The sequence below is a fragment of the Brachyistius frenatus genome, unplaced genomic scaffold, assembly GCF_029030835.1.
Source record: "Brachyistius frenatus isolate BFR_SWC_R1_liver_20210118 unplaced genomic scaffold, ASM2903083v1 Contig_12, whole genome shotgun sequence".
NCBI lineage: Eukaryota > Metazoa > Chordata > Actinopteri > Embiotocidae > Brachyistius > Brachyistius frenatus.
The window spans coordinates 1,695,840-1,710,677 of record NW_027210611.1 but is presented as its reverse complement, the minus strand read 5'-3'; the positions used below and the strand labels follow the sequence as shown (position 1 = coordinate 1,710,677).

General features: G+C 42.6%; 2 protein-coding genes across 2 annotated transcripts; one reads left to right on the top strand and one right to left on the bottom strand.

The window, feature by feature from the left end:
* The first annotated feature begins 1,767 nt into the window (after window positions 1-1,767).
* On the top strand, window positions 1,768-5,848 carry LOC138617265 (alanine aminotransferase 2-like). Its single transcript, XM_069692083.1, has 11 exons — window positions 1,768-2,183; window positions 2,295-2,384; window positions 2,464-2,572; window positions 3,104-3,237; window positions 3,351-3,594; window positions 3,690-3,769; window positions 3,873-4,009; window positions 4,819-4,993; window positions 5,128-5,283; window positions 5,433-5,545; window positions 5,727-5,848. The coding sequence occupies exons 1-11, from the start codon at window positions 2,079-2,081 to the stop codon at window positions 5,815-5,817; spliced, it is 1,434 nt and encodes a 477-aa protein (XP_069548184.1). The 5' UTR covers window positions 1,768-2,078; the 3' UTR covers window positions 5,818-5,848.
* On the bottom strand, window positions 5,814-14,376 carry dhx30 (DEAH (Asp-Glu-Ala-His) box helicase 30). The gene is made up of 19 exons (XM_069692082.1): window positions 14,208-14,376; window positions 13,885-14,021; window positions 13,675-13,785; window positions 13,305-13,565; window positions 13,064-13,213; window positions 12,822-12,974; window positions 11,424-11,888; window positions 10,461-10,844; window positions 10,261-10,339; window positions 10,050-10,154; window positions 9,781-9,956; window positions 9,494-9,700; window positions 9,300-9,381; window positions 9,006-9,199; window positions 8,750-8,909; window positions 8,474-8,631; window positions 7,536-7,639; window positions 7,308-7,447; window positions 5,814-6,517 (listed from the first exon to the last, which is right to left on the bottom strand). Exons 1-19 carry the CDS (start codon window positions 14,374-14,376, stop codon window positions 6,258-6,260), a joined length of 3,495 nt encoding a protein of 1,164 aa, XP_069548183.1. The 3' UTR covers window positions 5,814-6,257.
* Window positions 14,377-14,838: the final 462 nt, after the last annotated feature.

Genomic DNA, 14,838 nt, shown 5'->3' with positions numbered 1-14,838 from the left:
TATTTATCTCCGTGGAGAAACGTGTCCGCGGTACATCCGGCCTCATATAAATGCCTCAGTGAAGCTCAGGAAAGTTTTTCATTTCCATTTTATTTCGGTTTTTTGGGCGGCAAACACAGCTCAATGGAAAAAAAAATCAATTCATAATTACAGTTATTTTTGAAATAATTAATAAAGACATCAACAGATGCACATTTTCGATTGTGTTCTTTATTTTCCGTTTTTATTTTATTCATAAAAATTAAAAAAAACCGACCAAGTGTCAAGTAGCAGCTGGTGACCTAAACCATTTGGAAATACGTTTTTTACAATAAATAATACTTAATAAGAATTGTAGATATTTTAACAGCAACGTTCTGCATACAGTGGCACCTTACAGAGGTTTAAGAATTACACCGGTTGGTTTGTAAAATCCTCCAGACTACGCAAAAAAATACACAAGGCTTAACTTAGAGATGACTGTTATGATAGGGGAAATTAAGGTACTCTATATGACACACAAAAGTAATTTTCACAATATAAAGAGTTTTTATTGAACTACCACCAGGAATGGTCCAATTATACCATATAAATCTGGACTAAGAAATAAAACACTCCTTTCCTCCAGCTTTTTCCCTTTTTTTTGCCAGCACAATCCTAATATGTTTTCAGAATTTCTCTATCACTCATGGTTGTTTTGTTCCAGCGTGCTCACATCGACACAGAAAAGCAGTTGGCTACCAAGGAAAGTAGAGCCCCTCTTTGTTGGCAGACTATTGTTGGACACTAAAGAGTGATGTTCCTGTGGTCAAATGTAGGCATAAATCATACACTTGTACATGTTGGAAGTAAGTTTGTACAAAAAAGCCTTATATATGTGTAATATACACTTTGCCGCTTACAGACCATCTCTGATAGAGACGTTCTAAAAACAGATTTAAATTCTGCATGAAAAGTTCACCTATTTTAGTTTAAGTTTTTTTTTGGTGTAGACCTAAGAGTAATGATTACAGTAATTGTGTCTACTGAATGAAAAAAAAAAAAAACCTGAATGATGAAAAAAAAAAACACAGCAGGAGTTTTATTTAACTGAACAGCTACCAATATTTTTCTCCTGAGGTGGCTGTGCTGAGATTTTGTGAGAAAGTGTTAAATAAGTACAGACAGCTGAGATATGTGTTACCAGCATATTTATGCTACTTTTGTAATTTGTGGATTGATTGATTCATCACTCACATTTTAGGCTCAGTAAATGGATTGAATATAGCCTATTGCAGGGCTGCAGGGACAGCGGAGCACTTTCTCTAAAAGATTCCTCCAGCTCTGCTGTCACAAGGACAGATACAGGAGATCATTCCTGCCCACTGCAATAAGACTGTACAATAACTCACCTCTGGCAAAATCCATCACAGTACAATAACACTGTTGACTGTGTTTCTTGGTTTGTTTGTATATAATATATATATAGATATATAATGTACTGTATATACTGTGCATTTTATATTTTCTATTTATATTTTTTACTGCTATTACTGCTATTTTATTGCTTTTCTATTATTATATTATATTCTATTTGATTATTTTATTCTATTATTTCTATTATTATCTTATTGCTTCTGTATGCTGCTGTAGCGAAAAAAAAATTCCTCTCGGGGATTAATATAAATACCTACCTACCTATCTACCTATTGGGTTTATAAATCTAACTAAAGTGTTGAGTAATTCACATCTCTGTCAAAATTTCCTATGTTTATAAACATGTATTATTGAGAGAAGATACTTCTAATTTCTCCTATCATGCATGGTCAGGACTAAAAATTAATATGTAACAAAGAAGTAAATTGTTATTCACTTGGTGTTTTTGAAGGAAGTGAATGAATGAAGCAAAATGACACCCAGCAAGAGCTGACTGGCCGCAGACTGCACAGTCTGTTAATAAGACACATATTACCGCATTCCTTCCATGTATATCTTTAACTAGAAAACCTCTCTATGACCAAATAATTTCACTTGCATCAATCCAAGCAATGAGAAACAGTTCAGATCAGCTTCCCTCAACACAGCTACTGGTTTGATAGAAGTGAAGTGAAGTTGCAGAAATGTCTGTCCTGCAGGAGATCGGCCCGAATGTGAAGAACATGAAGCAGTTAGAGTATGCAGTCCTGGCAAGACGAGCAAACCAGATTGAGGAAGAGCTCAGACGGGTAAGGAAAAAAATTAATTCTCTCAAAGGTGATGGATATATTGATGGCTAGACTTGTTTTGTAACGTGTTGTGATATCCGGAGATTTTACTTTCAATTTTCCTATGCACAGGGAGTGAGAAAGCCCTACAAAGAGGTGATAGATGTCACCTGGGGTGACTCACATAGGGCAGGTGTGAAGCCTCTGTCATTTGTCAGACAGGTAATTTGTGACTTTCAAAGACTGTCAAACTTCTGGATTTCCTTTTGCCTACAAATCTCATTCTTCTTCTGTTTCGCAGGTTCTTGCAGCCTGTCTTTACCCTCAGCTTATGAAAAGCGACAAACTGCCACTGGATGTCAGACAGAGGGCTCAAACGCTGCTTGGGAGTTGTGTTGGAGGGAGCGTGGGTAAGGGTTGTGGATGTGGTATTATGGTAAAAATGTAAAACAATCAGTTCACTTAAATAAAAATAAAAACAAAACAACATATTTTATTACTTCCCAATAGCCAGTGTTGCAGACCAACAAATGAATCATGGGGATGTTTGACAAAAGCAGAATTAGGAAATCTAGGATAAAAGAGTAAAGCGAGGTTTGATCTAGTCTTGTCAGTGCATCCTAGTTGATTACGTTTTACAGTTATCTAGCCTGGTCAAGCCAGGCGTGTCGAGGGCACACCCCTGAATTACTTAACGTGTCATGTGCACACGGGTAAACGCCTACACACATACACGTGTGCTCCTAAGCGTAATCGGTTTACATTTTGACAGGTTGAAAATAGCTGCCATTTAATTTTCTGTCAGTTGACCATTGAATTGCTGTAGTTCTACTTTTAAGAAATGATAGAGGTATCCAAGACATGTTTTAAACATGCCAACATGCAGTATATTTGACTGCATGTTTTGTGAGAGTTTAACAGCATCTTTGTTATTCCTTCAGGTTCGTATACTGCTACAGCAGGTATATCAGAAACAGTCCACAGAATCTCTGAATTCATAACTAGACGAGATGGTGGGGTTCCATCTAGCCCTGAAAACATTTACATCAGCCCTGGCTCACAGTGGTCACTCACGGTAACGTCATTGTTACTGTCTTACTGCATGTTATGTGCTGCCGGGTCTCCTTTTCTGGTGAATTATAATCTTCAAGTTAATCCAATTTACTTTTTTTTTTGTACTGTGCTTAGAACATTCTGAATGTCTTGGTGAACAGTGAGACTTCACCCAGATCAGGTGTGTTGACTCCAGTGCCATGCTACTGTACCATGACGTTGTCCATAATGAGCCTGGGAGCCGCTGTCATCCCCTACTACCTCAGTGAGGAGCAGGGCTGGGCGCTGCAGGTGGAGGAGCTACAGCGAGCGCTGGAATCTGCAAAAGGAGACAGTAACCCTGTAGCTCTGTATGTCATCAACCCTGGAAACCCAGCAGGTAGAAAAGTCCAATCAGCATGGGGACACACACACATATATATATATATTGAGAATGCCTATCATACAACTATTTACATGCTACCTTGCCTGCAGGTCTTGTTCAAAGCAGAAAATCAATGCAAGAAGTGATCCGGTTTGTTTCAGAGAAGAGGCTCTTCCTTCTGGCTGATGAGGTGGATATCTTACTGTGTATTATCTATTCCAGCATATGGTGGGGGAAAAAAAAATCTGAAAGCATGTGTAAATCAATTTATGGCTGTACGTGTTCCTCTTCAGGTCTATCAGGACTGTGTTTACGGGGAAAACAGTGAGTTTGTCTCCTACAAAAGGGTTCTGGCTGATATGGGGCCTCCTCTTTCAGATACAGTGGAGCTGGCATCCTTCCACTCAACATCCAAAGGCTTCATGGGAGAGTAAGTTTTCTGCCTCCCATTCTACTTTTGGAAACTCTGGCAACCACAGGCAGGCCAGCGTTCTTAGAGCAAAGTGCTCTGTCAGGATGATATGGTTCTATAAGATCTCTGAGATTAGCTGGAGCCTGGTCAACAGTAGGCTTTTTAAGCAAAGACTTAATTACAGCCACTTTAAAAGCCTGTGGTACATAACCGGTTGAAAGAGGTAGGTTGATCTGATCTAATATGGAAGTAGTAATTAGAGGGAAGACTTCCTTGAGGAGTTTAGAAAGAAACGGGTAGATGATCCAGATGAGGAAATAATTGCGGTTAGCTTAGATAGCTCAACACGAGAGAAATGTTCAAGGTACAAATCCGGTCCCACGGTCGCTTCCAGGGCTGCTGTGCTTAGCAATATATCAGTGACAGTGGCAGGAAGGGTATGTCCAATTCTTTCCCTAATGGTAACAATTTTATTAGTGAAGAAGTTGATGACATCATTACTGAAGAGAGCTGAAGACTCCATTAGCCTGGCTACAGTGCTGAAAAGAAACCTGGGGTTGTTCTCGTTTTCCTCCATTAGTGATGAATAATACGCAGTTCTGGCCTTACGAAGAGCCTTTTTTTAGATGATAGATTATCCTTCCAGGCCAGGTGAAATTCTTCTAAATTAGTGGAACGCCACTTCCTTTACAGCTTTCGCATTGCCTGCTTAACAGAGCGTAGTTGTTAACTGTAACATGACAAGTGACAGCCGGCCATCTGTTGCAAGTGAAAGCTACCAATCGGATGGTACCGTTATGATTCTACATGCAAGTCTCTTCCACCAGGTGTGGTCTGCGTGGTGGATATGTTGAGCTCGTAAATCTGGACCCTGCCGTGATGAAATACATCTACAATCTGTTCTCCAAAGATAGCTGTGCGCCTGTGTTGGGTCAGATTGCCCTCGATCTGATGGTGAACCCTCCGCAGCCTGGAGACCCGTCCTATCACCTCCATAATCAGGTGAGACCTGAGAAATGCAGTTCTGTCATGCCATAGAGCAGATAACGTTGTGTGGTTCCCAGGAGCGTTTAATAAAGAATTTTAGATTTCATTTGTTCTAGAACATGCAATGAAAACGGTTCTGTGTTCTGCAGGAGACCCAGCACATCAGGAGCATGCTAGTTCAAAATGTAAAGAGAACCTACGAGGTTGTCAACAGCCTGCCGGGTTTCAGCAGCCAACCAGTGGAAGGAGGAGCGTTTGCGTTCCCCCGAGTGTATCTCCCACCTAAAGCCATTCAGAAAGCCAAGGTTACAGTACTGTCACACAGAACGAAGTACACACTGCAGAACCACAGCAACATGACTTCATTAATGCAACTCATTTAAAAAAAAAAAAAAAAAAAAAAGGTCACGTGTCTGTGGTATGAGCCATAAAATGTTATCATCTTTGGATATAGGAAGTAGGACTGCAACCGGATATGTTCTACTGTATGAGACTGCTCGAGGAAGCTGGAGTGCTCGCAAGTCCTGGTTGTGAGTACGGACAAAAGGAAGGAACCTACCACATCAGGTACAATACAACATCAGTCAAACATTAGGCTCAGCACAGAGTCAATACAAGGTTTTCACTAAATAAAGAGCAAGTTTTTCAATATGGTAGGTTTTATAGCCTGTTTTATAAGTAAAAGATGAATTTCAAAAAGGACTTTGAATGCAACTTTACACTCGGTCTTTAACCACGTCTTTTGCAGATTTCTGATTATGACCTCGCGGGACATCAGTGAAGAATTACTGAGGCGCCTGAGCAGCTTTCATGCAAAATTCATGAAAGACTTTTCTTAAGAACAAAAACACAAAAGGGCAAAAGTTATTTTCTGATCTCACTTTAATTTTCCTCATGGTGGCATGAATGTTTGTTACAATAAATATTACATTATGTTCTGCATTCTGTCCATGTCATTGACCTCTGGCCAGTCATCCTTTCTCTTTACTCATTAGAGTAACATCCAACAAATACTGCTTTTGAGAAAGCAATTAATGATATATAATACAATGAAAAGTCCACAATCCAAATGGATTTCCTCACATTACAATGGAGCCCATTATTCTCCTAAAAAAAACATAACAGCATCACAGTCCACTGTGGATTTCTGCTCCAGAAAGAGTTAAGAATTAAATCAGAGCATCAACAACCGTTCTGAAACGACAAATCCTTGTCCTCTTTGGTTCCTCTGTGCCAGCCAGCAGATCCAACGTACACGTCCGGAAAACACTCGCCATTATTAATCCACCTCACTGTCGCCGTTCGGATTCTCAGCAAAGCGGTGTGGCTCGGTGTTGTTGAGCAGCTCCACGAGTAAAGAGACGAGGTTTCCGTCTTGAAAAAAGTTAGTGTTTGCGTTCCCGGGATTGTTGAGGTTTCGGTATAGCATGGTCTGAATGGAAGTGCGGAGCTCCCACAGCAGCTCCCACGTCTTTACCGACAGCTCACAGCGCACCAGAGAGCGTCCAGGAAAGGACACTTCCACTCTGTCTCCCTTCACTGGGACAGAAGAACAAAGAGAAGAGGAATATTTAAGTCTGGTAATGCAAGAGGGGAATTATATTTTCTGATGGTTAGGAGATGTTACAAAATGTATTTTTAATGCACAGGACAAACAGGTACATAAACCAAATGTTGTGCTCTTAGGGCAAATAAGTCTGTGAGCATTCCATAAAGTAAACACAAAAGCATTAGCCAGCACTGTTTTACACTTAAATGGTAGAAAGTAAGGCTTTTTTTTTTTTTTTTTTGCCTGGTTTGGGAAAAAACTGAAATAAAATCAGCTTTGTATAAAAGATAAAGAAGGGGATGTCAACTTTCTGTGCCAGAGCCAAAAAAAAAAAAACAGACTTCCAGAGAAATATGTAGTGTGCAGACACACATTTCAATTTAGAAATATTCCTCAGATGAAGCTTCAAGCCTACATTAGCTGTTGTTAGCATAACATACTGAAACCTCTGAACTAAATGTAGTGCAGTATGAGGCGCGTAGGTTTGACAAGGCAGAAAAATGTGTCAAATCAAAAACACAACATCTCCGTGAATAAATGCTTTTTTAAAAAAATGTTGTTTTTTTTTTTTTTTTTTAAACTGTCCAGGAATCTGACACACTGCTCAGACTGATCATTGAAGTAAAAAAAAATAAAAACACCAACACCATTTTGGTCTGATTATCAGGCATGAAGGTGTCCTCCAATCCTGCACACACTCCCAAACATCGGCAAACACTGCGGCTGCCCGACAGCCTGTGCTATTAAACTGTTCTGCATGGACAGCAGTAAACGTCTTACTCGTCTCCGTGATGTCGCAGTCTGTAAGCAGCAGCAGGGCGAGTGGATGGGCTGCAGAGGAGTCTCTGATGAAAACGTTCCCGTTGGACTTGACTGCGCTGAAGAAGGTCAACCAACGACTGGGGAGCTTCTCTTTTCCTCTACAACAGAAAGGCAGACATAAAGTCTACGTAGACGTTGTGCAAGTCAAGATGTGCTGTAGTTGAATTTTTGGGAATTTTCTCAAACCTGTTCACTGAGGAGCGGTGAAGCAGAACTGGTCCGCTGACTGTGCGCAAAGACATATTATTAGGACGAAAGCGTCCTCCTTTGGTCACGACACCTTTCTTCACCTGAAAACAAAGTCAGTGAATTTATGTTAAGTTGGAACGTAACTCCAATTCATGCTTTCCACATCAGCTCGGGTCAACGTGAGGAATTTAATGATCTATCCAGTTTCTTGAGGGTCCATGTGGACCGCACGCACTTCAAGTGCATCGACTGCACATGCGCCAGGTAATCAATACAGATGTTTATTTCTAGGTGCGAGTGTGTGAAGATATTTTCCACTTCACACCTTTGTAGTTCATCTTTAAAAGAGTCAAAAGGACACACCGACGGTGTTAAGCCCCCAGTGAAAGCCCTCTCCTTGAATATGCCACCTTCACTTTCATGACTAGGCCCCCACCCACGCCCACTATTGTGAAGTGATAATGTGCATCACATGCAGTCATGAGCTCTATGAAGCTGGATTTTGGCGGTGCTTTGATTTGTGAATGCTTTCCATCAATGGTGCTCAAACCATCGATGGGAAGTTCGCCCACTGCACTTTGGATGGGGGGAGCCAACGGAATCTGGCTCGCTTCTACGTAGCAGATCGACACGACCTTAAAATTGTAGTATGGAACCATGAATTGGCCTTCATCTCAGCACGCAGTATTTGTGGTAACCATAATTTAAAAACAGCTTCAAGCTGAGAGGTGGTAGTAGGTTTTTGGAAAAGTTTTATAGAACAACAAGAGGAAATTTTTTACTATATGAGAATTTACAGGAGAGGAATAACATGACTTCATAAACAGAGAGTAAAGACATATATAAGAACCACAGTATATACCAATTCAGATAACTGCCAGTTCTCTCAGCTGTAAATAAGCTGTACAAGGTAATTCTGGGCGGTAACCATGTACCTGGATGAGGTTGGGATACAGTCCAGCCAGGAGCACAGCTTTAAGCAGCTCATCCCGGTTGCTGTGCTCGTTGTAGAAAGAAGTGTGACGCTGGCACTCACTGGCTCGAGAAACCAGCCCTGCTTCATGCAGGTTCTCGCTGAACTGTGAGATGAGACCTGCAACAGGATGAATAAAGAACAGGAATCATTTTGTGACTGTTGCAATTTCACAAAAAGGTGTTTTTACTTCTAAAAAGTTTTTTTTGGTAATGTCTAAATGTAGGATAAAACCAACCGTTGATGAAGCGAAGGCCGGCTTTGGACAGAGTGTGTTTGTCCAGGAATTCATCTCTTTCATCTCTGTTGCCCCCCTGCTGAAGTCGCCTCCAGCCCAGAACAGCTCGACTGAACACCAAATAATCACTGTGGCTCGAGCCACCAAGAGTCTCTTTAGCCTGACAGAACACAGACGATTGAATGTATTACATTTAAGTCGAATGTACTTTTAAAAAAAAAAAAAAACTTACCTGATATCTGACAAAACAGCTTACCTTGTTGACTCGTGCTCTGTTCTGCATGCTGTTGTAGAACGGGTCTCTGGTGAGACAGGCAGCTATAGACAACATGGGCAGAACACATCTGAACATGCTACCCAAGACCAGCACTTTGCCGAGCCGTGGGTCACATGACATACAGGCAACACGCTCTCCTAAAGGAGTCAGGGCTTCCGTCTTGTCCAAAACTCCTGTAAAAAGGAAGAAAGCGACATCAATTCAAGGCAAACATTATGTTTTAACTTTAGCCCCAAAATGCAGAACATGGGTCATTGTTGGTGAGTAACTCGCCTATATCCTGTAGATTTTGAACAGCATCTCTCACAGCTTCCTGTTCTGGACTGTCCAACACTTGGGATAAGAAATCTACAGCCTCCACAAATAGAAAAAAGAAGAAAAAAAGACACAGGACATAATTTAATATGACAGAAAGATTACAAATAGGTTAGATAAAGCAGAAAAAAACCACTGTTTTATTGTAGTACCTTGCAGTTGGGACTGTGGATTTTGGCCTGTAACACTAAACTCTCGAGCGGGGTACGTAGGATCTCGGGGATGGGGAAGGGAGTCATGGATTCCAGCTGTTTTCTTGGGAACAGGTGATAAGACTGTCCGGGTTGACATCGTCCTGCTCTCCCTTTTCGTTGAGTGACGTTGGAGTGGGATATCCAAACTGTATCCAGACAGGAGACCTGGCAAACCAAATAAATGTATGATTAGCTGGATTATTACTACATTTAGCCAAATCAGAAGTTAGATGTTACAAACTAACCTTAGTCCGTGGGTCATAATTCTGTTCTTTGTGAGTTCCTGCATCCACCACATGAACAATGTCATCTATTGTAATGGAGGTCTCGGCAATGTTGGTGGCAAGCACAATCTTCCTCTGGCCCGGTCGGGGGTGCTGGAATACTGCCTGCTGGTCAGCCACTGATAAACTAGAGTGCACTAAAAGAAAGTGGAAGAAATTAAATAAAGTTTGACAAGGGGTCAGAAATTCTTCTCAACTGGTTCTAGCCGATCTGTCCGTTCTTTTCTTACATGGCAGGATCATCTGTGAGCCCGAGGAAAAGTGTCGTTTTTCCTCGAGCTTCTCTTGAACCGCCTTGATGTCCTGCCAGCCGGGGAGAAAACACAGAACTGCACCTGGAGAATGAGGAGAAAGCAATTTTGTCAAATACGATTGGAAGACAAAATTTCAAACACGACAAGAAAGGGCATGATTTGAAGTCCTGTTAAGTTAAAGCATTACCTGGCTCTCCATGTCTGTCAATGTGCTCGATAACGTCAGCTACTAAATCTGGATTTGGTGAGGCTTCGTTGAATCCTCCCTTAAAGAAAACAGGATGCAAACTCATAAGACTCATAAGATAAAAAAAAAAAATAGAAATCTACTGAATGTGGGATTAAATCTGAGAACAAAACAGAAATCCGACAGGTTTTGAGTTTCACCTGCTTGTCCGTCTCCCCTCTCTCTCGGACCAGCGATGGACGTCCCATCTCTTTCAGAACGTCCTCCAGGTATCTGTCTCGTACTGGGTGCATGAGGCCCGGCACTTTTACAACGGGGCAGTCTCCAAAGTACTTCGCGAGCCTCTGGTTGTCCCCAGTAGCGCTCATAAGCACCACTCGCAGGTCGGGGTTCTCCTTTAAGCTGGAGCGCAGTAAGGCAAGCAGCAGGTCTGTGTTTATGTCTCGCTCGTGGACCTCATCCACCACCACATGACTGATTCCCTTCAGGCCTGGGTTCGACTGCAGCTTCCTCAGCAGGATGCCCACTGTGAGGAAGAGCATGGCTCCTCCGCTCTGCTCTGGGGGTCGGCTCTCGAGTCTCACCTTTGTACGGAGAAGATTGATTGTACCAAAAGTGCACAAAAAGTGTTGTAATTAAACATAGCATTGCAATTAAAAAAAAAGGACTTAAAAGGGGAATTACAAACTATTTTTAATATGTAATCTGTACGGTCAATGCATTCAAAAGAAAATTTTTGAATAATAATAAAAAAACATACGATTACTTTTATTAAAATATGTCAATCGAAGAAAAACAAACTACTCAAAAGTATAAGAGGTATCCTTGATTTTGTTTCAGATACTTCTCTTCTTGCCATGTCTACTTCTATGCCACTGGAATAAGAGCTGCTCGCCTTAATAGCAAAAGCAATAAAATGAGGGCTGCAATCAACAGTTAATTTCATCACTTAATCTGCCAATACTTTTCTTAATTTTGTATTTCACCCTTTAGTCTATAAAATGTCTGAATATTTTCAAAAATGCACGTCAAAATGTTCTAAAGCCAAAGTGACATCTTCAAGTTAAAAAGCCTGAACTAATTGACAAAAATCAAACGAATTGTTTCAAGTCCAACAGATTTAACACGGTAAATATCACGATATTACGTAAACCTGTACATACCTGATAGCCCACAGAGTGTTTAAGAGCTGGTCCCATCTCATGAGCGACGCGTTGGGCCACCGACACGGCGCTGATCCGACGGGGCTGGGTCACCAGGATGTTGCACTGGGCGCCCGCGCCGCCTCTCGTGTGCTCCTCCAGCAGGAAGCGGGGGATCCGTGTCGTTTTGCCGCATCCCGTTTCACCGGCGATCACCACCGCTCTGGAGGACTTCACAGCCGAGACCACGCGCTGACGGTGGGCATCGACTGGGAGCGCCACCGCCAGTCTGGGGTTTGCCGTTTCCCAATCCTCCTGCAGGTGGATGTTGAGCTGCAGCGTTTCCAGTTCAGACAGCGGCCTGTACTTCCTGCCCGTGATGGCGTCGGTTACAGAGTCGTCCTCTTCCTCCTGGTTTAAGGTCTGCTGTCCTCTTTCGTCGCCGTCCTCCTCCTGCAGTTTCTGGACTTCTGCTGCCACTGGGTACTGTTGGAAAATGAGTTGTTACTTTTAACACAAGTTTCACGTGATTTTTTTTTTTTGGGGGGATACCTGTCACTGCTGATACATTTGAGCGGTAACAAAGTAACGAAGAATATGTGGGGGGAAAAAAACAAAACATTTTTGTTACAACATTTTTATTTTACCGAATTTTTACTTTTGGATTTTGTAACATAAGCACAAATCCTCAATTAAGTAACACCAGCAAAGGTTTAGCATTTTTTTTTTTTTTTTTTTTAATTGTTTGTCTAAGCAAAAAAAAGGATTTGTCCCTGCCTCGTTTGCATTGTGGCTCCGGAAAGTCTCTTTGTCAAGCAGGCTCCGAAAAGTTTCCTTTGTTTTCGGTCTTATTTGCAAGTGATTCTTTCCGCATCTAATTGACGACTCCCTGTGTCCTTATCTTGTGACCTACAACCAACTCTATTACCATACGAAAGCAGATACAAAAGGAATGGGGGTGACTGTCAATTGTTTAAACTTAATTTTAACTGTATAAAAGCCCTGCTGTAGAGAACTGCTGGAGCCCTGCTGGGGAGAGCCCTGCTAGAGGACTGCTGGGGGGGGGAGCACTGCTGGACACCTCTCTTTGAGGGTGCATGTAGTTGCTCCTTCTTGCGAGAATAAAATGTCCGATGTGTTTGATTTTGAAACAAGCCTCCCGAGTAAATTTTCCAACACAAACGAACTGTCGCAGCCCCAGTCTGCTGTGGCATTTAGAATCCCTTGATAAAAGACTAAGGGGTCGGTCCCAAACCACGAAAAGCTCCAACGTACAAAAACTTAAAAACAGCTCCCGTCCCACAGATTGTAGCCATAGAGTGAACAATCATAAAAAAAAAAGAAAGAAAAAAAGAAAAGAAAGAAAAATAAGCTCTAAATACCATTTTTTAATCTTTCTTCCATCAGCGGAGAACTGACCTGTGCGATATACTCTCTCATGCTTTGCTGAAGGTATTCAGGGATTTCCAGCGGGAGTGGACGTCTCTCCCTCTCTCCCGCCTCCTTCACCTTCTCTCGATGGTACTTGGCGTGAGTCAGAGGGTTGTTGTCTTTATCCAGCAGCTCCAGCTCCTGAAACCGGGCGGCACGATACACATCTTAACGCATGTCCTAACATGCAGCTCAAGAAGCTCTCGCAACTTTTCCAAAGCGACCCTCACCCTCAGCTTCACGCAGGCGAGTGCTGCAGCTTTCCTCTCCGCCGTCACTCGGTTGGTCGCTACGGCCGTGAACGTCATCTCCTCGGGCCAGAGCAGCTTCAGCTCACACTTCTTCTGCTTCCCTCCTGTCGTTCTGAACTTTATTAGCTCCTGTGGCGGAGCAATTACGGGGTCATTTAAAATACGGGGTGAGTCAAAGGTGATTTCGATATCATAATAGAAAAGGAAGAGCGGCACCAACCCAGATTCTGTTGGGCGATGTGGCCACCTGGATGACCTTTGTCAGAAGAGATTTAGGTTGTGGAAAGAGGGAGAGCGCCTCAGAGACATTGGAGACGTCCTCTTTAAGAGGCGACACGTCAACTGCTCCAGCTTTGGACACGTGGACGTCATCCGTCAGGCAGTCGCCCTCATCGTCATAAAGCAGTGAAAGTGGCACCCCTCTCCCCCGGCCAGCTCTCCTCTGAGGGAGCTGGTTGTTTGGACCAATCACGCCCATTTCCTGTGCACAAGGAGCGAAGGAATGGCCGGGTAAACGAGGGGGCAAATATTATTGCAGATTGAGCGAGACAAAAAACGCAAAACCGTGCACCCTTTTCTCAGCAGCTTACTCTGAGCTTGAAACAAGCGGCAGCGGCAGCAAATCGCTCCGCGTCGATCTTCTTGGAGGCAAAACCCTCCTCTTCAATCTTGCAGGGCCACAGCAGCGTGACAGTGGCTTGCTGCAAAAACAAAAAAAAACAAAGTCACAATGGTAATTCAACAAACGACTGTGGCTCTTGGGGAGACGCGTTGGGTGCAGAAAGGCTTTCTGGTCTGACCTTAACGCCCGCATGCTCCGTGCAGCTGTAGTGGATGAGCCGGGACAGGTCGTTGACCCCCAGTGACCGGGAGATCGTGTTGTTCAGGAGGCTTTTAGGATCTGGAAACTCATTCAGGAGGTTTGAGCTACCGTTGCCTAAACAGTACAAACAAAAAGGGTCAAACACAAATCCAGGTCAACCACGGTTTAATACTCCGGCCTTACGTAAATACTAAAGGAAACCCCCCCCAAAAAAATAAAAGCAGGACTGATGCGGCGTTTTGCACGATGGATGCCCTTGAGGTTTAGCGCCGCGGTGAGCCGTCAGCTGTTTTCACCCACCTCGTTTACTCTGCGAGTCCAATGTTCCGTGTTCCTGAAAGCTCCGAGGTTTGGTCCCATACCACCGCGTTTGTCTGCTCCAGCTGGACGCTGTTTTGCCGGTTTGGACGCATTTTCCAACGTTGCACAGCGCTCTCAGTCGCGTGAGTAAAACACCGGGCTGCGCCATCTTTAAACTAATAGCTTCTTCTGCCGCTTTTCGCTTACGTAAGCATCCGGGTTCACAGCGGCCCCGCGTGGCGGGGAGTAATAAAACAAAAAAATAAAATAAAAAAAAAATTGGGTTGCATTGTCAAACGACGAAAATGAAACCCTTTAAAAGCACATAGATAAAGGCGCAGATGAAAAAAATAAAGTCGATTTTATGGGGATACATAATTTCCCTTAATTGACACATACATGTGGAAAATGTTTACATCCCTATCAGGGCAAAGCTACATCGGCTTTTAATCAATAATGCCTATTTATGAAGTTCTCAATGACAAAACCCAAACCCTTAACAAACGAAATTCAAAAACTCATAATTTCCAAATTAAATCGATTTATAGTGGTATAGATATTTTCCCCATATGTACACATCACTTTGAAATGTTTAAAGACGTGTTAGTTTGTCTTAGCTGTATCAATTGTC

Excerpts from the sequence above, each read along its gene's own strand:
- LOC138617265 (XM_069692083.1), top strand. The coding sequence starts at position 2,079 with ATGTCTGTCCTGCAGGAGATCGGCCCGAATGTGAAGAACATGAAGCAG. Across the intron at positions 2,385-2,463 it reads CTCTGTCATTTGTCAGACAG|GTTCTTGCAGCCTGTCTTTA; the intron begins GTAATTTGTGAC and ends TCTGTTTCGCAG. Across the intron at positions 5,284-5,432 it reads AAGCCATTCAGAAAGCCAAG|GAAGTAGGACTGCAACCGGA; the intron begins GTTACAGTACTG and ends CTTTGGATATAG.
- dhx30 (XM_069692082.1), bottom strand. The coding sequence starts at position 14,376 with ATGGCGCAGCCCGGTGTTTTACTCACGCGACTGAGAGCGCTGTGCAAC. Across the intron at positions 9,957-10,049 it reads CTCACAGATGATCCTGCCAT|TGCACTCTAGTTTATCAGTG; the intron begins GTAAGAAAAGAA and ends ACTTTCTTTTAG. Across the intron at positions 9,701-9,780 it reads ATTATGACCCACGGACTAAG|GTCTCCTGTCTGGATACAGT; the intron begins GTTAGTTTGTAA and ends TTGGTTTGCCAG.